The sequence below is a fragment of the Varroa jacobsoni genome, unplaced genomic scaffold, assembly GCF_002532875.2.
Source record: "Varroa jacobsoni isolate VJ856 unplaced genomic scaffold, vjacob_1.0 scaffold_1157, whole genome shotgun sequence".
In the NCBI taxonomy this organism is placed as follows: Eukaryota; Metazoa; Arthropoda; class Arachnida; order Mesostigmata; family Varroidae; genus Varroa; species Varroa jacobsoni.
The window spans coordinates 35,677-58,233 of NW_019214059.1; the positions used below are offsets into that span (position 1 = coordinate 35,677).

Here is a 22,557-nt window from a genome sequence, read left to right on the forward strand (position 1 = left end):
TTAACAACACACCCTTAGTGAAAACATATAGTGAAATAAGCACAAATGCTCCATTGTTGTTGTTGTATTTGCATTCGTACTCATCGTCTGCTATTTGTTGCTTGGAATAAAGCGGCCCGAACAATATTCCATCTCTTCACAGTGAAATAAAAATGCTTCGAAGCTTATTTATGTATGTAAATGTGTGTGTAGTTTCTATTTGTACTATATGAAAATATGATTTTGTGTATTGGTCCAAAATAAAGTGGTGAATAAACTTTGTTTTGCAATTTCGTGCAAAAAAGATAATCATAGTAACTTTGTTTATTACAGAAGGCTGCACAGTGTGTGAAGAACGGCAAATATGGCAACGAAAATGGACTATTTAAAACGATATATGGAACCTGAGGAGCCGAAGAAAAAAATTAAAACTAGAAAGAAGGTCAAATTGGCGAAACTACCGAATTTAAAAATTTTTGATGCAAACGTCGATATGAAAGACGTCAGGACTGGTAGGTTTCATGTTTGAATCAAATAATAGACAAGATCGGTACAAAAATAAATCTATTCAATATATTATAATAATATTACATACAATTTCACAAACCAGATTACATAAGAATTCTTGTATTTTATTTTAGCTAGAGAATTGCAATTCAGTGATTCTTTCGCCAAATTCTATCTCCTAGCAAGGTTGCATGAAAATAAACATTGCTAAAAGACACTTTAACACTCAAAGAAATTTGTTGTTTTAAAGTATATTCGAAATTAAAATAAGCATGCTTCTATCACTGCGAGCTTTGTCACCTGTTTTAAAACAGAATTAAATAGATATCATGTGGTTTTCGTTTATTTGCACCATTACGTAGTGTATGTCATTGGTGGGGCTTGAATTCACGATCTCTGGCTTTCTCAGCGAGAAATTTAGCCGTTCAAGCCACCGCATTTGCATATAAAAACACGCAAGTAAGGAATAATTATCGAATTGAATTTTACAGGCTCAAATTCAGAGGAGTCGGAAAATGTGGGGAGTCTAGGCGAAGATGCTCCGCAGGTGGCCGCCGTCGTTGACGAACAACCCCCAGAAATGCGCTCATTTAGTAAAACTTTAAGGGAGGTGCCTTTTATCGAAAAGGATTCACATCAAAATGCAAGGTCAATTAGGCCACTTGGACTAATAATACGCACAATATCTCAAGATCACAATTGACCAAATAAAAAATGGTGTTGATCTTTATGAAAAATACTAAATAAATTAACCGGTATATTATCGTTTATTTTCTTGCTACGAGGGGTGGCATTGATAACTGATGCAGTGCTAATTGCTAGAACTCGTTGTGCAAAGGACACAGAGTCATGCCCTTGTATCAAAATTCCGTGACCTGATTCCCGCATAGAAATATATCCATAATTGTGTATTACCTGCATATGAAAATTAACCTACTAAACTGTTCATTTGATTCCAGCTCCTCATGTCGTCGTGATTCTAGAAGTCCATCATATGCTAGTCCAGTCAGGCGTCGGAAACGAAGAGATTCATCGTCCGATGAAAGCCCTCTGAGAAAAACTACAGGTAAATTAAGTACTTGTATAATGAATGCGGAACGGTAGTATTAATATAAGTAGTTGCAGTTATAGTAAGCTTTTAATACGTAAACTGTAAGACCTTTTTAATGCTTCATTTGTCAACACGACTGTGTATCGGAGCATCCGCTAACATTTTTAAAGATAATGACTTTTGTTATGTGATTCAAAAACACGGTACGTATAGTCACACATAACTCGTCTCTTTCTATTTAATTTTTGCCGGGACGTAGAACGAAATTACCAGAGCAAATGCCGAGATTTAAATGCGAGTGCCCTACGAAAGCGACGGGACTCGAACGATAGCCCTTCTAGACAGCAACGAGACTCAGACGAAAGCCCTCCAAGAAATCGAGCAAAGGTGGGAACTGACTCAGATGCCAGTCCTCCCCGCATGGACCGTTGGAATACGCAGAAACAGAAAAATGAGGAGGGACATGAGGGCCGCCGTCAAGCAGATAGCAGCCCGCCTCGTAGACGACGAAAAAATGATAAACGAGGCGACCCGGAACGACCTGAACGAGAAATCACGCAAGCAGAAGTACTCGATACACCCGACGTTATCAGGTAAAATGTTTTAACGAGCCTCAGTTTGAGCTTTAAGTTCGACGTTTTTTTACTTTAAAATCACAAACAGTATAGTATGCAATGTTTGGATATTTTCTTATACAAAAAATCGAACATGTATTTAACACAGTTCTTTCCTGATCTCGTTTAAGCTTACGGAACACCAAGAAACAGGCGGCTGAAGCTGCCAAAAAGGAGCAAGCAGAAAAGGAAGCTCGTCGTAAAGCGGTTTATGAACAATGGAACTCCGGAGTGGTTCAAAGGAAACAACGGGAACAGCTTATTGAAGATGCAGTACATGAAGCCTCAAAGCCCCTAGCCCGAGCGGCGGATGATGCTGACCTTGATGAAAGGCTCCGCTGCGTACGTGATCGTGCATGTTTAACTATGTGAAGTTTAGTATATACGTGGCTTACCTACAAGCGAAATTTACCTTGGCGTCCGCCGTGTTTATGTAATGCAGGGTAAGCCTTTTAAGGTATTGTAGTTGAATTTTACAGTAAGAAGTAAGATTTTACTCCTTCCTTATTTATTTACAGGTTGTGCATGCCGACGACCCAATGTTGGCGTTCATTAGGAAAAAGAAACAGAACAACGATGGAAGGCCACGGTACAATGGGCCAGACCCTCCGCCGAATCGCTTTAGAATTTGGCCTGGATATCGCTGGGATGGCGTTGATCGCTCCAATGGATTTGAGGCAAAGATCATTGCTGTGAAAAACGAGAAATTGGCTAAAGAAGAGCATGCGTACAAGTGGAGTACCGAGGACATGTGAGAAGCTAGAGGGTGAACGCTTTTCATCTTAAGAGTATTTGAGCAAAACTATATTCGCTGGGAGTAATTGTCCGAATGAAGATGCTCATACCATATCCAGCTGTACATATGAACGATTATGAGACAGTCTGATTGTTAGCACCGGTCATGCGTGTGTCTGGCTTTGATAGGTATATAGAAATGGGTAAATAATTATAATTTGTACATATAATTTTTTTGTTATATGATGGTATTGTGATTGCATAAACAGGCTTGTTAATATTAATGTACGAGTTTATTAATTATATTGAATAGATAAAGAGTATGTATAAAGATATTAGGTAACTCGTTCTGTAAATTTTATATTTGGAAAAACATAATATTTCGCTCAAGTACAACGTAAATGTAAGCATAGATTCTTCTTATCTGTAGGCCTACTTTTTCCAGTACCCAATATTAGGCAATACTTCTTTGCAGTTGATTGACTTTGTGGATAGAAGTGTATCTGCTTCCTAAATACGGTTGGGAAATGAGTCGCAAACTTGAATTTCCGATATTTAAGACACAGCAAACATCCGTTAGTAACGGATATTGTACAGCAATATTTTTGAAGTAGCTGTCACTAATAGATGTTTCCTATTGACAAAAATTATCAAGCTGATATCAATTTTTCGGCCACTGTGCATTAACGGAGTAAGTATTCACTTTATAACTTTTTCAAAATTGTTCATTTTAATTCAGTATTATATATAAAAAATAAAGATTATATAGATGTGATACATATGGCAGTAATAATATCTAAGAGCAATAACAAAATGAAATTTTAGTTAAATAATAATTGCGCTCTACTGCAAAGAACGTTCTCTATATATTTTGTTTTCACGTTGCTGCGTGTCCGGTTTATAAAATAATTCACCTTTTCGTGTTGCTTTCGATAACAAAAACGTTTTTTTTTTATGCCAAGGGTGCCTTTCTGAAAGGTCGCATCGATGGTTGCATGATGCAGGTATTAAAGTTTCTTTCAGATACAGCTATTTTAACTAAAGTAACACGACCTATTTAGAAAAACGCATGCAATCACCTCATTGCCAAGATAATTAATGGCGCTCGAATGGCATATCGATTTGATTAGAATGGAATTGTTCAATTGCGTGGGTAAATCGTGCATTTGGTCGTTGCCATTAGCTTTGAAACGGTGATGTAGTGGCCCAGAGGACCTTCGAATGTCATTATAGATCTAGATTAGATAAAACGTTTTTATTTTCCTGCTATATCGTCTCCCTTGATATTCTAAGTGCCGTAGGCAAATACATCGCAGCTGGTCACATGGAGAGTGACGCCAGTCAATTTAAGCAAATCCGTTACTCTAATTGTACACATAAGCGTTAGATAATAGAAACGCGTGTTTCTAAGCCCAGATACTTCCATTGTGCGACATATTCATTGTACGGTTATTACTGCTAATTCCGTGTTCTAGTGTGATTGTAGAATAGACGTGAAGGTTGCGTCGATGATAATGACGACCGCAGGAAATGAGTGTATTGCTGATCCACGGATCAGAATAGTAAGCGAGAGCAGTGAGCGTCCGTCCGATGAAAACGACAGGATTCGATTAAGGTGGGTTCCTTACCGCAGAAGAAGGAAACCCATTTGGGTTGCGCTTGTAATTCTCTGTATACTGATAGTTCTCATCACTGCAGGGTTGCTCATCTACTTAATCGTTCAGCACGCATACTCACCTCGTTTTACAATCGACCACACCGATGAAGCCGCGATATGCTCCCGTTTTGCCAAAAACTATTGCGCCGTGGACCCGTGTTCATATGTGCCGCGAGGGCACATATCTGTTGAGTTCTCAGATATACAAAGACAGATACGTTACGATATCGGTGTTAAAGCCATGCCCGAAATACTTTGCACCTGTGATTTGGAGTACCCGAGGAAACGTATTGCTCGAGCCTTCCTTAATTCGGAATTTTCTTTAGTACGGGTCATAATACCTTCAAACATATCAAAAGAGTATCACCTTAGTCGGGCCTGGGTGATGTACTGCGGAGCTCTCTGGGCGAGAAGAATACCGCCGATCGAAGCAGTAAAGTTCTGCGGTACAACTCGGCGTTATCAACCACTTCTTCGGAATTTTCGAATATTAGCTAATCAGAAAGACTACCAGGATGTGGCCAGCTTCGGGGTCTCATTATTATTGGCCACTGAGTGCTCCCCCGGAGCCTGTTTAAAAAAAAGCGGCAAATTTAACAAACAGTTAGCTCCGTCACCTTCTAGTCGTGATGTGGCGCTGCGTTTTTTATACGAAATCACTAATGTTCACATGTGAAGAAAGGACTATACCTCTTTTCTTCAACGTCAAACAATACCCTATTTTAAAGGCATCCAAAATATTCCTGCGCCGACCGTAACCATTCAGAATAGATATTAAAGTACGATTTTTTTTATCACTCATTTGAGCTATATATATATGGTACTCTGCTTAGTATACTATAGTAATGGCACCGCATTTCTCGACGAAATCTAAGCTAACCGGCAACAACATAGAACTGTTAACCTTGACGTCTCCAAAGTTTATCTCACGGAATTATACTTTCTGTCGTTTAGGGTTGAAACACTTTTATTCAAAAGTTATTACCGCATTATAAGTGAATATGCTATGTAATAAATGTAAAACATAGTAAATAAAGTTTTAAATAATTAAAAAAGAATGTATATGGACGAAAGATCTTCCTATAGATGTAAACATATAAGATGTAAAAATGTTTTCAAAAGATAACGTTGCGTAGTGCGCAGGCGAGATATACATTCGTTCTGTGCTCAAATTGAGTTCATGCCTGAAATCGCTTCACGAAGAAGTAAGATGGTGTCTGATGATTTATTTTCGGTCTTCCTATGCGATCAGACGTCCAGATATAACTTAACAACGAGTCTCTTTAGCCCAACTTTAGGTACAGCAGTTCAGGAAGCTTGATGATATTTCAAAGTAAATTTACTCGTTTCCTAATGCAGTGATTCTGTAAACATACTAAACCTTTTATGAATAATAAAATTATTAAAATTATGCTGGTTTTTTAACTGACCTGATTAGGGTTTCTTAATTTAAACCACCCAATTGGTAACACAACGGGCTAATCGTCTATATTCTTTTGTAGCACCATGGCAGCGCGCGATTCTTAACGTTCATAAAGATTTGTCATCGTTCAGTTTATCGGCGCCCAAGATGTTCTGTTCTAGTATAGTTTCTTTAAATGGTGTCTTTATCTCAAATAACTTCGGGGGAAAATGCCGGTGATTCTTTTGAAGGTACAACAACCATTTACAACGTATGCGTTTCGCAGCTTATGTCACCATGCCCAATGCTCAACCCTATGGAGCTATCTAATACAAGTAGCAGTGACCGTCTTAGTCACGAACCCTACTTATTCGCTGAATTGATCATATGTGTGCTTCCAGTTGTAGTAGTGAATATAAATCGAAAATTAGCCTCCTCGGCAATTTCTAAGATTAGCACTATACATTTAGGTTTGCAGAGCACGAAATTAGGTATTCCTTCAGAATACTCCATGCCATCTTTCACCAGTATGTATAACCTGAACAACATTAGAAGCGCGCATTTATTCGTTAACTTGTATAGAGGGTTAACTCAGTTCTGCCGGATGCTTTCCCGCAGTCCGAAGTTGGTCACGGTGTACGTTCGTAGTCTAAGGTTTTATTGATCACGCTGTGGGTGGCATCAGTAGAACAAATCGACCGTATGTTCTAGAATGTGGCTGTTTTCGGCGAACGCTTGGCGCTCTTTTGTGATTCTGTTTTGCGTGGTAACTCACTGCCGTGGCGGTGTTATCCCAGCCGGTAAGTACGATGTTTCCATAAAGGCCTACTTGATCTTCATTCATAGTGATGTATTCGAAATTCTAATCTCAAAAGGGCGCATGTACACAGGTGGGGCTTTGAAGCTCTTCAAACGTATATGTTTTATGGCAGAATTATAGAAGTTGATAAAAATGACTTTTAGAGTCAGTATAATTATAGGAGCTTGCATGATATAGCTATAATAGATCTATCCCCATTTACTTCAAGTATATTAAATCCTTAATACAGATAATAGTAACGGTTTCCTTAATATCTAGCAAAATATCGAAGTTTTAGACGGAAGAAAATTTTCAAATATTTTTTGAATAATGTGAATTCCAAACGTTTTGAAAATGGTTTTTATAAACATAATTTTGTCACTATTTTGCATATGCTTCAATTTTTACAGCATCTACACTTATTTACTGTGGAAAATAGAGCAGGCTGCTGCAACATATCTAATTGGTGCGACGAACTTAGAGTTCCCCTATATACTTAGGTATAAGTTAGCCTTTATTTGGCAGCAACATAGTACAGAAGATCATTTTTATTTGTTGTCATTATTTACATTTCTGTCCGTATGTTAACAGCTATATACCCATATGCGCTACAAAAATGTGGAGGTTTTACTTTGCTTCGAAGTCTGACTAAATCAATAGACAGTTCGAATCTTATGTGCAGTACTTGCAGTTAAACATTGCTTTAGACAACTTATCCCTTGAATAAAACTACATATATCTATTCGCGGATATTGAAATCAGACCTTTGAAATCTGACCAAACCTCGACTCTGCGTATAGGGTATCTCTCCTGGATCCGGTTAAATTTATAACTGGCGGATCGTAGACAGGCGTTCACGTTCTATTCGTGGTACTAGAAGAAAGCCAATTTTTTCTAGGACCAGACAGCAAATCCACCAAAACGAAAAAAAAAAGTTGTTTTCGCAGATTTAGAGATCAGCTGTCACTCAACGTTCTCACTATCAACGAACGATTGGCATTTCCTTTTTCGCCTACTAATCTGCGCAGTTTTCAGTTTTCAAACAGCGTAAAAAATTCGAGGACGGTTTCTGTGAGACAAGTCGGAAAATCCTCAATAAGTTTCAGATTCGTACATTTCAAAATTCGTCAAAATGACTCAAAAAGTAATTTTCTGTATAGAAATAAACGGTCGTTTTGAAAAGAAGATTATTGATTGCCTATTGACTAGCCAATTTCTTGTAAGTAGCATGTTCGGCCGGCAACTCAATGAGCTCGTAGCTAGCCATATCACGTGACGCACAATTACTATTACAAGGTTGTTTGTCGATTAAAGAAGATATATTTTGAAAATGTGGTTATATTCTAATGAGTGAATGTCGGCTATATTGAATAATCATGACCGTCCAGAATGACGTTCTTGACACATACAAAAAGATTTGTCCAAAATCTGTCGTTTAGATACAATCTGAGAACGACTTGTAGACGTATACTATCAGGCCATTATGTGTATTATTAGTTCTAGGCTGTTTAAGCCCTGGCCAAAAAGAATCAACAGCGATAAAGCAACAGTATTTACTTCTCATACGTATAGCACAAACGCTACAACCATTTATTATAGAGATAGATAATTAAATTGATTTATATCCATTTTACAGTCATTGCCGGCGGTGTAGCTGCTCCAGCTGCGCTTATGCTATTTAAAGGTGAAGATACATTGTATTCAGAAACATATCGACACATTATAGTAATCATGTCCTTTAATGAGATTCTATAGAATGAAAATCTATTTCATTTATATTATGTCTACGTAAAAATATTGGAATTTTATTCAGAAAATTTGATGTGCAATCGCTTTTTAATGATAACAAGAAGCATAAAACTAGCTACAATACTTCAAATAGGTTTAATCAAAAATGTAAAATCGATATGTTTAAGTATTTATAAAAATTAAATAAATAGATATTTTTAAGTTAGAGACGAAAAATAGATCTGATCTATGTTATTTGCGTTTTTACTTTCTCTCTGTTAGTGGTTGCGTTAAAAACCTACCCTGTACTTATCCTGTGACATGTCATCGGTGTTAAAAAATTGTATTTATGATAAAAGCTTAGCTTTACAATGATATGTTTGACTTTATTTATTTATTCATTGTTATTTTCTATGTGTTTCTATTATGCCTAAATACTCACTGATAATTGGAGCCATATTTGTTCTGTAGCATTGGCTAACGCTGGAAAGGGGTCGAGTAGCTCGACAACGACAACAACAACGACGACAACAACAGCCTCAACGACTGTTGTTCCACCTCTTCTGAGCAACGATTATCGCTATGGACAGGGTCATTACTACAAGACAAACCGTGCAAGACAGCTCAGTGACTTCGATGATCGCAAATTTACTCGTTATGACAGCAACGGTCGTCGACGTAAAGGACGCCGTAAGGACAGCAGAAACAGCGTAAAGATTGAAAGACAACACAGAAAACAACAATCTTTATCATCACCAACTGTCTACAATTCGTTTAGTATGTAGCATTTATCCGGATCCCTTATTGTACAGACACAATAATAGTAATAATAGTTATTATCGTTACTATTAACTCTTTAACCAGAGCAGTGTCATTCAGACGGACGTGTTTGTTCCAAATTACGTGCTTTATCGTTTGAGAACACGTTTCATAAGATTATAAATCAGCAAGTGAACCTACAGAAAGCAAGTTAGATAAAAATGATTGCTTATCTTTAGCAAACCATTTGGATATGAATGAAACATTTAAACGAATCTTTGGAGTTTGTCTTTTCCTTTTAAGTCGTTCGTTCTATTCATAACATTTTAGTTATTGAATATATTACTCCATAATTCTAACGCAGTCTCCTCATTGTGTGATGGCCATCTAGTTATCAACAACAACAATAACTTAAGCAATGTGGGAAACACCAGAGGTAAATATAGACCACCACATGTCACATGTTTAACAACTTCGATAGTGAATACGTTGAAAAACTTCATTCTTTTACGCAGAATATAGTGAAAAGAAATTTTATTTAACGTTTGTAAGTTTTACATAAACTCACTCGTTTATAGCGGTTGGAGCAATAGCCATCACGCTTATTTGTAGGGAGCGATTAGAAAAGCAGTCAAAATGGCAGGATATTTTTTCCGCTACTTTGACATATGTCTTGCAATGAATGATAACGGATTTAGTTTAAATGCACTTGTTCTTAAGCAGTATTAAAATTTTGCCAATTGCTCTTGACCAAAAATTGACCGATCATTTTCGGTTATCTCAAAGATTTGTTTTTTGATTTGTCCAATTATAAATTTATGTTGTTTGGCTTACATCCTGAAGTAAACTGCTGACTATTTAATTTCTATACAGCGATAACCAAAAACAACATCAACCTCAGCAGCATCGAAAACACCAAATGTGAGTTTGCTTACGCTATAATATCACATTGGATAATACAAATGAATCACTAGCAAACCTTCACGTGTATGTTTTCAATGTAGTTGTCGTCTGAGTGGTTCACTATTAGAAGCAGTGTATTTCTCATGGATACAGTTCTTTTTGGTAAAACCCCTAAAAAATTTCCTTTGATAGTTAATTTTTCCTGTATTTTCGTGTAAAATATACGCGCTCTATTTTTAACAGTCGTACTCCAGTTGAGGTCAATAATGCCCCTATTTGTTGCCAGATCGCAGTTATGCAGATTTGAAACAAAAATTGGCTTTGTTCGTTATTTATTACTTAATTTGTTGTTTTTCCTTAAACAATAGCTTTCAGCACTAATCATTACTTCATTCTTAAACACATATGTTAATAACGTAGAACAAGTTAGCAGTGACTTAAATGTTAATAGCAACGTCAATTATAGGTGTCGATCGTATATCCGCCAGGTTAAAATGCATACATACGGTAAATAACAATATATAAATACCATTGTCTTTCATCATAGAAAGAACTTCTGAGCAACTGGAATAAAAACAAAGCTTGCCTTACGGCTTTTCGTATCGTGTGTTGTATAAACTTACAGCCGTATCGCGGGTGGCTAACAACGTCATAGCCAATCTACAGTTCGGTACGTATATTACGAAGCTGTACGAGGATATAATTGCGTCAGACTCGAAGCAAGACGGCAGGGGACAAATGTAGATGTTCGTCTTCACATTGATATCGCTTTCTCTCTCTTTCTCTATACAGAGGAGAAAAAAAATTATGTCGGTTTCATAAGGGGCTGTTGTAACCTTACGTCAAAAACATATTTTTCTAGTCACCAAAAATATGCAGCCTCCTTCATTTCGCCTGATGGACCTAGAACCTTCACGCGCCGTAGCAACCACAGTTACCGGTGAGTCCAATTTGTTATTGAAAAGCTGTACGAAGTCGACTTAAACGCCTAATAACCTATACGATAAATGTACTTTACAAGTCCAGGAGCTGCAGCTCCAAAAATTACGAACAGAACAGAATAAAAAGCTTACTACAATCTATTATCGTTATCGATCTTTGCCAACGCCTTGATATTGTTAACGCTAAAAAAATGATTCTTTTGAGATAATGATTTTTATTAAAGATAATATTTGTTTGTTACCCTATTATTTACAGTTAACGGAGATGCGTTAATGCAAGGCAGCAGTTATGTTATACGTAAGTGTCGCTCTTCAATTTATTTAAGAGGGCTTCGCTTTCAAGTGATTAACATGTATGTAGCAAAGAATTATCGTGGCTTAACAATTTGATCTGCTATACGTTCTGTAGGGGCTAGAGACAGAATAACTATTTTGTGTGTTAGCCTATTGCAAGTCTGTCGTGTTGCCATCACTAGTCGATTGCTATTATTCCATTTCGGCCAAAATGGACGCCGCGTTCGCTTCATATATTGGTAGTAAGGGCAGCTGCTGCTGCTGAGCATCCGCACTGAAAGTCAAACGCTTTGAAACCCTATTTTAAAATCCTTTACAAATAGGGTCTACAATCTGTATTACAACTTAGAAAGAAGACTTAATTATTATCATTAAGATCAGCGTGTTTTCGCGTCCTTCAATTTGGCTAATCGCATTCAACATAGTGTTTCGCCATATGACCCTTTGTCGGTCACTGGGGCTTCGTACGAAGCTCATCAGAACCATTCAGATATCGACACGAAACAGGTTCTAAATGAACAGGGGTGAACTTAATGCCATAACATATAATACCAAGTTATAAAGCGGGAATGTCTTTGAGCTACTAACCACTACGAAAGTAGAGTATAATCGAAAGTGCTTGACAAACGGTTCTTTCCATAACGAGTGGACGTGCTCTTGTTTGTGAGATCGGCGCTGAATTCTTTGCTAATAGTGTTCCTTGCTCCCTCATGATGTGCTTGAAGATCACATAAGAATCTATAGTGTTTACGTGGTCTTTAAACAATCTTCAATTCACTTTTACATTACATACGTAGAAGTACGTAGTGTGGAAGAAAGTAAGCCTAAGCTGTGTGTCCGGCACTATAGGGTGGCCTGCCATCGTAAACACCCTGTATGGCACTAGTGTTATTGATGCTAAAGTTACTGGGCACTTATTCTGGCTGCCTGCATCGCTTCCGCTTCTTTTTTGTGTACTTATGGTTTACGCAAGTGCAAGCCATCTGAGGTCTGTACTATTTCTCTGCACTGGCCACGTTTGTATTCCGACTGTTGTGTGAATACGGTGAGGATCAGCCAGGTTGTCCTGTGAGCACATGTGTCGCCCTCAAGGTAGACAAGGCGAGAGTTTGAAGGTCATTGCTAATAATAATAATAATAACAACCTTTATTCTACATTTACAGTTTAGTGTCGCAAGTTGTGGCTTGTAAGCCAAGTAAACAGATCTTTGACTACAATATGCTTTATAACAGCTTTTCCTTGCGTGTTTTCACCCTTCTGAGTATACGTCAAGCCCTGCAAAAGAAGCGGTCGGCACTGTTGTTATTTCGTTTAGACATTTTCGCATTATTTTTTTTCTATTAATTGAGTTAAATCATTACAAGCGACATCATGCAGTTTGATACTACAACAGTAGGCAACATATCGGATAAAGCTTCCTCCGCATTTTCAAGATTATAGCTTTTCTCCTTTTTGAACCTATATTTCACAGTAGTGAAACAATGGACATAATAGGACAAAAAGAATTAACTGTAGCACACAGCTGTGAGTAAAGTTCATTAGAACAAACGTTCACATCGTCCAGTCGACTGTTCGTGTGACAATAACTGTAACATCTATGACATGCATGCAGCGCATTTGAAAAGCGGCGGTAACTACATCTAGATCCTGTATAGACCTTGTTGAGATAATTTCTTTCTGAAAACAGCGATCAAGATTGGGGGCTTGAACAGCAAAAATATGATATATATACATATACACACACACACACACACACACAGAGATCTATATATATATATATCACGATCTTGGCACAGGTAACTTAAGATTAAGACTAAAAGAAAGACCATTTTCATTTGGATTCATTCAGACGGTTGTTAGAAAGCAGCCGTTTGCTGTGCGTATTTGAATAAGATGTCGAAATACATTTGCACATCTTTGAGCAAATAATATTTCACTATTTTCCCTCTCGATCGAAATCTAAACTGTTAACAGGAGATGCGGAAAAATACAACAACGGGTTCTAAGAATTTCATATACTTGCGACTTCGGAATTTTCTTTCAGACCGAAAGAAAGAAAGTGTTTATAGGACTCGTCCTATTTTCGAAGTGTCTCATCTAACAATGTTTCGTTGCTTTTGTACCTTTCTACTGTAAAATGTGTGGTAATTTGATGTTTGTAATAGTTGTTTTAGTGTCATCAGAGGATATAGGCAGAATAACGAGCTACCTATTGAGGAACTAACTGTTCCGCTTGTAAATGCGAACCGCTGACAGGTAGTTACTTAAGGCACTATTAATCACTTTCGGTTATATGTCCCAGGATCGAGCCATAGTGGATATTGTCAATTGTTGCCATACCGGTTAATAGCAAGTCCACAGGGAAAGCTTATGTAATACTAGTTCAACCAATGACACTGGCTGCATGTTGATTATGAAACATATATCCATGTCAAATGTGTTTGTATCAGCATATAGATGTACTGCTACTAAAGATCATTGTGTAACACCTACTTAAAATATAAATTGCGCTCTGTATGCTTCTTTTCGCATTTTCAGTAAGTGACAGGGCCTTCCTTATTCAGCATCTGGATGTCCACAGTAAGTTTTTTAGACAAAGGTTACCACATGCGGAAACCCACATGAAACAATTTTTCAAAAAATCGAACAAAATTCAAAATACACAGATGCCATATGTTGAGACGTTCTCAACGATCGGCGACAACGTAAGCTAGGCTAGTTATATAGGATGTACAATGATAGAAACACCAGTATCAATATAATTATATTGATTTACCATTAGCCAAACGTCCATTCGAAGCTGATTATCCGATACGCTACTGCAGCTACAAGTTAGCTCAAAAAAATTCGAGTAAACTTGTTAGCTTTTTTTGTTCTCTTAGGAATCTACCAGAAGTTTTGCGATGGCGTATTATAGATCCACTATTACATGTATTATTAAGCTCAAATATTATCAGAATGAGTAGGGCTCAACGCATTTCCCGTGTAGACGACGGAAGTTTCGGTTTGTCTTTTAAATGACGACATTACGGTCTGCTTTTCTACCTGTGCTCATCTGCACCCTGCGTAACTAAGAAAGCGCAAGGCGACATAAAAAATACATCTAACTGTACTGGTGAAGTCTAGTCAGAGGGCGAAATGATCTCTAATGCTTTTTTGTGTAAATCAGTATTATTTATGTCGAACTTCGAACGTACATTTTATTTTATAGTAAATAGCTATAATGGGAACCATTAAGAAAATATTTTTTCAAAACATTTTAGCGGAACAACAAGCTGAAGAAGCGAGAACCCCACCATGAAACACCACCTTGTGCAATAGTAATCAACTGAAGGAAAATGTTAGATTTTATCTACTGTGAATTAGCTATTTTCCAGTACGCCTCAGACTCACGACATCCCGAGTAGTTTAACTGTTATATTTTATAGAAAAAGGAGTGGCCCTCTGACGGAAATGCAGGCTGTTATAATTCATGTAACAGCTTTGTATAGAAAGAAGGTCAGTATGTTATAAATAATATTCTAGAATAGATGATATGCTTGCAAAAATTTAAATAATCTTTAAAACGAACTTAAAATTTAGAGTCCAACCTGTTTATCGATATGTTTGGGCGATTTAAAAATGTTTCCTTACATTATGAAACTTACGCTACATTCTTTCTAAGTTAAGTTGGATAGTTTTATAAAATATGATAGGTAATAAATACTTCAAGCTTCCTTTCAGTGCCTCCCCAATACAAGTATCCTTCAACTGACATCACGGTGGAGATAACTGGTAAGGAACAATTAGCAATAGAAGTACTACGTATCTGATTGAAGATAATAGTAGGTTTTAAGGGTGCATTTTATGCGTACTGTTCAACAGACTGAATGAGTTTTGCAGATAATGAGAGTGATTATATTAGAGTACTGAGTAAGACCCAAACTACGTGGCCATGGGTAGACTCGGCCTACGACTCCCGGATTTAGTATATGATCTTCCCGGAAATCGATCTGTGATCGGCTATCGTAGCAAAAGGTTTACATTTTTATTATCACTTATTTTTATATTATCCCACTGAATAGCTTATGATAACATGTAAAAAGTTCATATAGCTGGACATCATGAGAGCACATCCGAGAGTTTCCTGCCGAAAATTGACATGATCGGGTAATACAATCGTAGCGTGTATCACATTGATAAAGCTTGTTTTATTCTGAATTACTTTAGTCCAGTAGCCTGAATAACAGTGGTTCAGTTCTAAACGTATGTGCGTCGGCATATTCTATATTGTTCATTTTTAAAAAATCATAAACGTTTTTATATAAACATATTACATAATACTTGTGCGTCCCTCACTACTACTACTACTACTGATAACTGTCATAGAAGCAGACGTAAGGTTCGGACGAACGGTTACAATAGAAACGCAATCAATTTTCAGCTCGAATGATTTGCTCGATATTTCAGTCACAGATCGACCACAGCCAAGTCACAAACAGAATCAAAGGATTACGGTACTCTTCAATGGAGAAGACATTCGCAATGAATTTGCGCTTGTTTGTAAGCATTACTTTCGAAAAGTGATATAATCATTATAACGGCAACTTTATAAAGGTATGATTAAATCACAAACTTACACTGCCAGTCAATCAACCGTCCGAAGTTAATGTGGGGGTCGATTTCGACCACAATTCTTGTTTCTAAAGGCTAATTGAGTTTATGACTTCTACAGAACGTTTGTATAACTGTGTTCATCGTACTTCAAGCTGTCTAAATTAATTACGGGAATATTTATAGTACAGCTAGTTTGAACACAAGCACAGCAACAGCGCGCGCGTACGTTATTTCTTTTTATGTTAATAAACTTCCAAGAACCGTTCACAAACAGTAGGAACGTCCGCTTCATACTCTCGAAACAGTTTCCATGGGTCTATAGAAGTGCAAAGTGTTCCCAAACTGATTCTGCAGACTTAGTTGATATGAAAATTAAGTAATAGCTATTGTTGATATAAAACAACTTGGTTAATTAGTATATTATTATTATTATTAGTAGTGAGTTTGAAGTGCGTGTGCAGACTCATTCTAGATATGTCACCGTTGAAGTTCTTACAGTGGTAGCATATTTCGAAACAGGGCTAAACTTTTTCGTACGAGAATCCCTATCCTTGGCTAATTCCTTACCTCTTTTGGCCATTTTAAGGATGCTTATTATACATTTAAGCACACTTGTTTTAAAATGCAGTAGACAGAATTTATGAATCTAATTTGACATGTACGATAGTTCTAAGCTTTCCCCAAAAAGCTACTTCCTATTTAAGCACAAGGCTACAGCGTCAGTAGTTGATAGTTGAACGGCAGGAGGAGCATTATGTGTTACACAACTTTACCAACTCGAAAATACAGTATCGTATGATGCTTTTTATGAGAGAAATGTTTTTGCAATCAGTTTTTCTTGCATCAATTAAAATACTTTATCTAATTATATAATGAGGTAGAGATTACTGAATATTTTATATTCGAGCTTGTAACTTGTTAATTTACATCAATGCCATCATTATGTTTTCAGTGCAAAACAAATTGATTCCACCAGGAACAGTATCCATCAGAGGTATGAAGTATTCCTACAAAAAAAAAAACAAAAAAAAAAAAGGATAAGGATGTTACCATACGTGCTGATATGATAACGATAATTGTGTTGAATGATAAATGTGTAGTTGTTGTTGTTGTTGCGCTAATCGCCACTTGTTAACAGAATGAAGTAAATACCTGTTCTTATTTTTGTAACGACTACAAAATAGTTGTACATTGGACCGTTAGACATAAGGCGAACACGTCCACGAAGAATAGGATATCGATCAATAAAGATGACAATCAGCAAAGGCTAATGAAGTTTTGATGGAACACCTCAAACTGCCCCATCGGCTATCGCATATAGCGGTTTCCTTTTCACTAGAACTTTTTAGCAGTAATGTTCGGTCTATAAAAGAATCGAGTCTTCAATTCAGTGATTTGCTCTATGATTCTGTATTTGAACTGTAAAGTTGTTAATAGTAGAAAGACGCTTTTACCCATCAGAAAAGATCATCGTCCTGTCTCCGATTGCTTTTGATTTTCAGTGAATGGTCAGACCGTGTTGGGTGACATTTCCTTAGATGCGATTACGTTTCCGTCCAGTGATAGAGTAGGTGAGTCACGGTATAATATCCGGTCTCATAGCAGCATGAAGGGATTAGGTTGTAAAGGGTTCTCAATCTTAAGTATGCCATGTAGGAAGAACGATCGAATTGCTTAACGCCAACAATACAAAGTATGTTTGGGGTCACCATCTTGAATAAGGGCTTACCAAGCACAAAGGTAAAGTGCTTGCTTTACAATGAGATACATGTTGATTTTTTTCGCTTTAGTTTCTGTCAAATTCTGTTTACCAAGCGAACATATATGATGCCTAAGGCAGATGTTTACGTGTTACATTTTCATTTGTGTCATTATTTTGGATATATGCATCTGATAAGGAAAATCTTACACGAATTCATGAGCATTCTCCAATTAATTTGTCTCAAAATTACGTCGAAGAATGCCTGGAGAGGCTAAAAATGCTTCACGTATCACAGCTCAAATTCAAAGGGCCTTATTTTTCGTAGGCACGGAGTTCCCCCCCACCGGAACTGCTATATTTCAAAGTACGTACACGAAACGTATCAGTATGCTATACAAATTAGTTAATTAGATGGATAAACCTTTACCAATGAAGAAAAGTCACTGAAGTTCAATAAACTCGGCAAATTTTTAGCGTCTTAGAAGTCTCGAAAAAACATGTATATGAAATGCGAGATCGTGCTTAGTCATATGTTTTCTAATTCGATGTTGTTACTTCTAACCGCAGTGAATGGAGGGCCGATTGAACCTTACACGTTCAGCGTCGAAAGTAAGTAACAAAGTCGCGTCCGTTTCTTTCACTCGGAGTTAAAAGATGAACTGCAAAACAAAAAATGGCACACCTGCGAGCTAAACACTGAAACAATTTATAAATATAAAATGTTCCTTCTGTAATAACTCTCCGGCAGTATTCACAGTTCCTTGAAAACCTTCTGTGGTAAAATCCAACATATCCTTGATAAAAATCGTCTAGGCAATATGTGAACACAAATGAGTTAATTAGTGCTCCAACAATGAGTATTTTATATTGCTTACAGTTCGAGAAAATGCGGCGCCCGTGGAGGGCATCACAGTAACAGGTGCGTTAAGAGGTGGTTCTAGGTGGCTTTTGGCTTAACCCGGGTTCTGACTGAAAAGTACTATTAGACGATTTATGAAGACGTTTCCTATAGAAGATTTCTCAGGTAACAGTCAGTAGAACAACAGTTACTGTTCAGTTGTGGTCGAAGCTTTAATATCATCGATCTGTCAAATTTCTCTAGTTACAAAACCGTTACGAAAATAGGATATTCGAAGCGACGAACGCTTCTTAAGTTCTATTGCCTTAACAGTTCAAAGACCGTAAAAACATACATCTTCAAAGTAAGTTAGTTCAAGCTGCACCCGAATTGGGCTAACGAACATCATTGCTTTAAAGCAAACAGTCGGAAGCCTATGGACGTGATTTTCATACGTATGATTCTATAGGGATCCTTCGATTCGAGTAATGAACGCATTATAATAATAATAATAATAAACTAATCATGTACGTTTTTTAATTGAGCGTCTATATAAGGTAAACGTTGTGATTATAGATGACGAATATGGTCTTTGCTAAGAACGTTACCTTGTGTAATTTCTACTTTGGTGTTTAGAGGATCAACCTTAAGCTAATCCAATGATAAACTGTTTAAGACTCCAAATACGCGGAAAAACGTACAAAAAAATAGATTTAAACGCAGGAGAGGGCGTACAGTTAGTATTATTCATATTTTTTTTTTAGTATTTATTGGAACTATTCTAAGATTAGGCTTAACGAAATGCAAACGAAAGGTATATAGAAAAAACAATATCTCTTGTTGTCACAATGGGGCCACTGTGTATTAGACCTTTTATCGTTCATATTTGTTGTCTGGTGATACGTTAATTTATTTGTCAAAGAAAAAAACATTCGGAGTCAGGATGAACGCATTCGCGCAAAATTCGAATTAAATCCCGTGTGACTGCGGCGCTGCATACATCAAAACATGATTACAATGGAAACCCTAAACATAATGGTTGTGCTGGCTGTATCTCTTGCTCGCAAGCATTATATTAACGACCATCGCAAAACAGTAAAAATGAATTGTTGCATAAAAAGAGTCGTAACCTAAAATTATACTGTACCTTCTAACACGAACGATAAGAAGCGGGCAAATAGAAAGCTATCTGTTATTGTAGAAGGAAAATGCCAAAGGGTTGTGCAAAGTTGGCTTGATTGAAGTTTTATAGCTTCTGTGCATATGTGAGATTCATTATAATCATTATTATTACTATATAACTGTTCCGGGCACTCTCCTTAGATATCCGTGGTCGCCCGCTTGCCGGAATGGTCGATATTGAAGGTAAGTAGAAATTTATCAGGTTTTTTTAGGGACACGTTTTGACTAGGCTCGTAGTCGGACGTAGAAAACCTAACGGCAATACCGGACATAAAACTTGAAACACAGAGGTAACTAAAAATAAAAAGCGAATTATTTATTCTTTTAAGTACTAAATGGTATAAAGCTATTATAGAAATGCATTTTTAGATTTGCAACGAATAGAACCATTTTTATTGTTAGAAGCATACAGAATTGAGGCTGTGCACAAGAGCCTAAGCTGCGCATATGAGAGACCAACAAATAGACGTCAACAACCTGTGAATACACAAAACGTTTCTCCAGTTTAATGGCTTGAAAATAGCTTTGCAAAAACGCAGACATTTATAATGGAAAAGCAAACAATGGAATAGTCTATCTGTGAAGGGTGCTACCTGAAACATGAATTGAGCGGCATGGTATTGGTTCGTTACTTTTTTTTTGTATGCGTCGCCCTGGTGTCCTGTAACTAACAAGCATGCGGCCATGTTGGTTTAGGCTTTAGCATCGGGAAAAATGAAAAATTATTATTATTAATATTGATAGCTGTTTGTATGGTTGCCATACCATTCCATAGGCCTATTGGAGAAACTCCAGGTAAGCTTAGTAAGCCCCTTGATGCCACACCCAGGAAAGAAATTATTTCAAGGACTTGTTCACATGAAAATAATACTTGAAAATCTGAACTTAAAAAAATTGAATTATTAAGTGCTTATTAATGACGAATCCTTTTTTTTTTTTATATATATTCTTCTTATTTACGTAAAAAGTTAGAATACAGGCTGAACTGCTTAGGTAGATGATATTAAGGCAAATCTCGTAAACATTTGTTTTCATTTGTTCCGCTAATAGAGAAGCTAGCCTAGAACGGATAAACGCATATTTCTTTAGGTCCTTCGTATTTCATCAAATCATCTGCAGTCAAGCTACAAGGTGATTTGATTCATATGGCACCTTGAAGTCTTAAGTACAAATACCGTACTCGGAGTCGGAGATCTTGTTATGCTCATAGTTCCCGTAGTTCTGTTTTCAATTTCATTGCACCGTATGGATCGAGACGCTTTGCTGCATGGTCATAAATTTATCAGTACACACATACACATATACGTTGCCCTTTATCGAAGTTGTCTCTAATTAAAAATGCAAATGCTTTCTTCAAATTCTAGTGGTTGAAGATAACAGAAAGACTCCACATGCCATTACTCTTGTTAACGGGAAGGATTCCAGGGCCACATACAACATTCTAAGTATGTATACGTGTTATGGGTATTGTTTGATTTCCTGCTTGCACAAAAACCCAGTCTCTAATCATCAATACTATTATCAGCACTTACTTGTTGATTTAACCCATTTTAGATGCGTACACTGGTTTTTATCGTAGTACTATTTGCCTTATTTGTCGCGCGTACGATGGCTACAATGGATAGGAGCATAATCGTTAAGTCACACCGTGAGTAGATGGAAAGAGTAGCAAGCTATGCACGTGCAATAAACAAAAATATGTATTTATATGGGCCTCATATCTGAACTGCCTAATTTGTTTTTGTACTTGTGATTTTAGTTAAAGGCAAGCAAGTATCTGCAGACGACCTGATATTTAAGGTCAACGGTGAACCGCAGATGGTTATTGTAGATTTTGCCGTTTCGGAAGAAGTCATCTCTAAACTTGAGAAGAGCTCTTGCCGAGCAGCCGTTGTACCGTCAAAAATAGGTGGACTGTCACCTAAAGGCTTAATATCATATTAGTTTTTAGCTGATCGAATTGTAACTGCTACTATTTTAATTACCGTGAATTTTATTCTACTGGAGGAAACGAGCTACGGAAGCAAGCGACAAAGCGCTTTCTCATCGAGATCCCATCGGGGCATCGATGACATCCCGATCCCAACGAAGGCCTCGGTCGTGAAACAGCTTTTCATGGAAGTTCAGAGTCCACAAGCTTCCACATTCGGATCTAGATGGTAAAACCGGTGTTGGCTGGCAACGATTTGGATTAACTGTATAACGTAAGGTTGTCGTTAAAAATAAAGAGGTTATTATCTGAAGCTAGCTTCGCAGAACTATAATCTAATAAAGTACTTCATTTAACACTGTCCATAGGTCGCACCAAACAAACTAAAGAGCGTCATGCCAGCAACATATCGTTGGTGGGGACATTGCTGAGAGAAAAACTCAGCATTACGATGTGGCCGACACCTATTCCGATACTTCATATCATATACCTATACTCCTATTTTCTTTCCATATTCATTAAATTAGGAACAATCGTCGAATATTTAGTATTTTTTTTTTAGTAAAGCTTTTTTTTGTTTTACCCAATCCAAGTAATAATGGTTTATGGCAAAAAACGCTTTGTGATCAGAAATATGTACATACTAGTTTACTAACTGGTAGAGATTTTTCCAATATTTTCTTCTACCCTTGGTTATATATACTTCATTTATTACAAACCAATAGACCAAAAGTTTGTCAAAGTTACTGCTATCCGTCCCTTCGATGGCTTCCTTAGATAGGCTGCTGCTATCGAGATGAATGCTTGTTTTTTTGGGAATATAATTGATATTCTGGGTTCTGTGGTTATTGTCTCATTTACCGCACATTTTCTAATACATGAACCGTATATGATACTCCTCATACCGTATGCAGGAAACTTTATCCTGCTGTAGGCACA

At 37.0% G+C, this 22,557-nt stretch overlaps 2 protein-coding genes and 1 long non-coding RNA gene across 11 annotated transcripts; 2 read left to right on the top strand and 1 right to left on the bottom strand.

Moving 5' to 3' along the window:
- Positions 1–34: 34 nt before the first annotated feature.
- On the top strand, positions 35–3,170 carry LOC111267215 (uncharacterized). 3 transcript variants are annotated; one of them, XM_022845306.2, is made up of 7 exons: positions 35–172; positions 313–491; positions 978–1,134; positions 1,446–1,552; positions 1,797–2,130; positions 2,283–2,493; positions 2,670–3,170. In XM_022845306.2, the coding sequence occupies exons 2-7, from the start codon at positions 344–346 to the stop codon at positions 2,904–2,906; spliced, it is 1,194 nt and encodes a 397-aa protein (XP_022701041.1). In that variant the 5' UTR covers positions 35–172; positions 313–343; the 3' UTR covers positions 2,907–3,170. The 3 variants fall into 3 exon arrangements, with proteins under 3 accessions (XP_022701041.1, XP_022701043.1, XP_086827356.1); XM_022845308.2 differs by having other exon boundaries at positions 92–172; positions 316–491; XM_086971230.1 differs by having other exon boundaries at positions 165–182.
- Positions 3,171–6,524: 3,354 nt separating this feature from the next.
- On the top strand, positions 6,525–21,952 carry LOC111267219 (uncharacterized). 6 transcript variants are annotated; one of them, XM_022845312.2, is made up of 19 exons: positions 6,525–6,745; positions 8,381–8,428; positions 8,944–9,249; positions 9,623–9,667; positions 10,105–10,152; positions 10,760–10,804; positions 10,997–11,074; positions 11,332–11,373; positions 13,909–13,950; positions 15,094–15,144; positions 15,820–15,912; positions 16,919–16,960; positions 17,469–17,537; positions 17,994–18,032; positions 18,236–18,277; positions 18,546–18,587; positions 19,830–19,871; positions 21,053–21,133; positions 21,448–21,952. In XM_022845312.2, exons 1-19 carry the CDS (start codon positions 6,658–6,660, stop codon positions 21,630–21,632), a joined length of 1,428 nt encoding a protein of 475 aa, XP_022701047.1. In that variant the 5' UTR covers positions 6,525–6,657; the 3' UTR covers positions 21,633–21,952. The 6 variants fall into 6 exon arrangements, with proteins under 6 accessions (XP_022701047.1, XP_086827355.1, XP_022701048.1 ...); XM_086971229.1 differs by lacking the exon at positions 19,830–19,871; XM_022845313.2 differs by lacking the exon at positions 17,994–18,032.
- LOC111267220 (uncharacterized) lies at positions 16,579–18,949 on the bottom strand. 2 transcript variants are annotated; one of them, XR_002684475.2, is made up of 4 exons: positions 18,862–18,949; positions 18,544–18,647; positions 18,262–18,327; positions 16,579–16,973 (listed from the first exon to the last, which is right to left on the bottom strand). It is a non-coding gene; the product is annotated as an uncharacterized LOC111267220 (long non-coding RNA). The 2 variants fall into 2 exon arrangements; XR_002684474.2 differs by lacking the exons at positions 18,262–18,327; positions 18,544–18,647; positions 18,862–18,949 and adding an exon at positions 17,421–17,521.
- Positions 21,953–22,557: the final 605 nt, after the last annotated feature.

Coding starts and splice junctions, on each gene's coding strand:
- LOC111267219 (XM_022845312.2), top strand. CDS start 6,658: ATGTGGCTGTTTTCGGCGAACGCTTGGCGCTCTTTTGTGATTCTGTTT. Junction 9,668..10,104: donor CAATGTGGGAAACACCAGAG/GTAAATATAGAC, acceptor ATTTCTATACAG/CGATAACCAAAAACAACATC. Junction 15,145..15,819: donor CATCACGGTGGAGATAACTG/GTAAGGAACAAT, acceptor TCGATATTTCAG/TCACAGATCGACCACAGCCA.
- LOC111267215 (XM_022845306.2), top strand. CDS start 344: ATGGCAACGAAAATGGACTATTTAAAACGATATATGGAACCTGAGGAG. Junction 1,553..1,796: donor CCCTCTGAGAAAAACTACAG/GTAAATTAAGTA, acceptor GCCGGGACGTAG/AACGAAATTACCAGAGCAAA. Junction 2,494..2,669: donor TTGATGAAAGGCTCCGCTGC/GTACGTGATCGT, acceptor ATTTATTTACAG/GTTGTGCATGCCGACGACCC.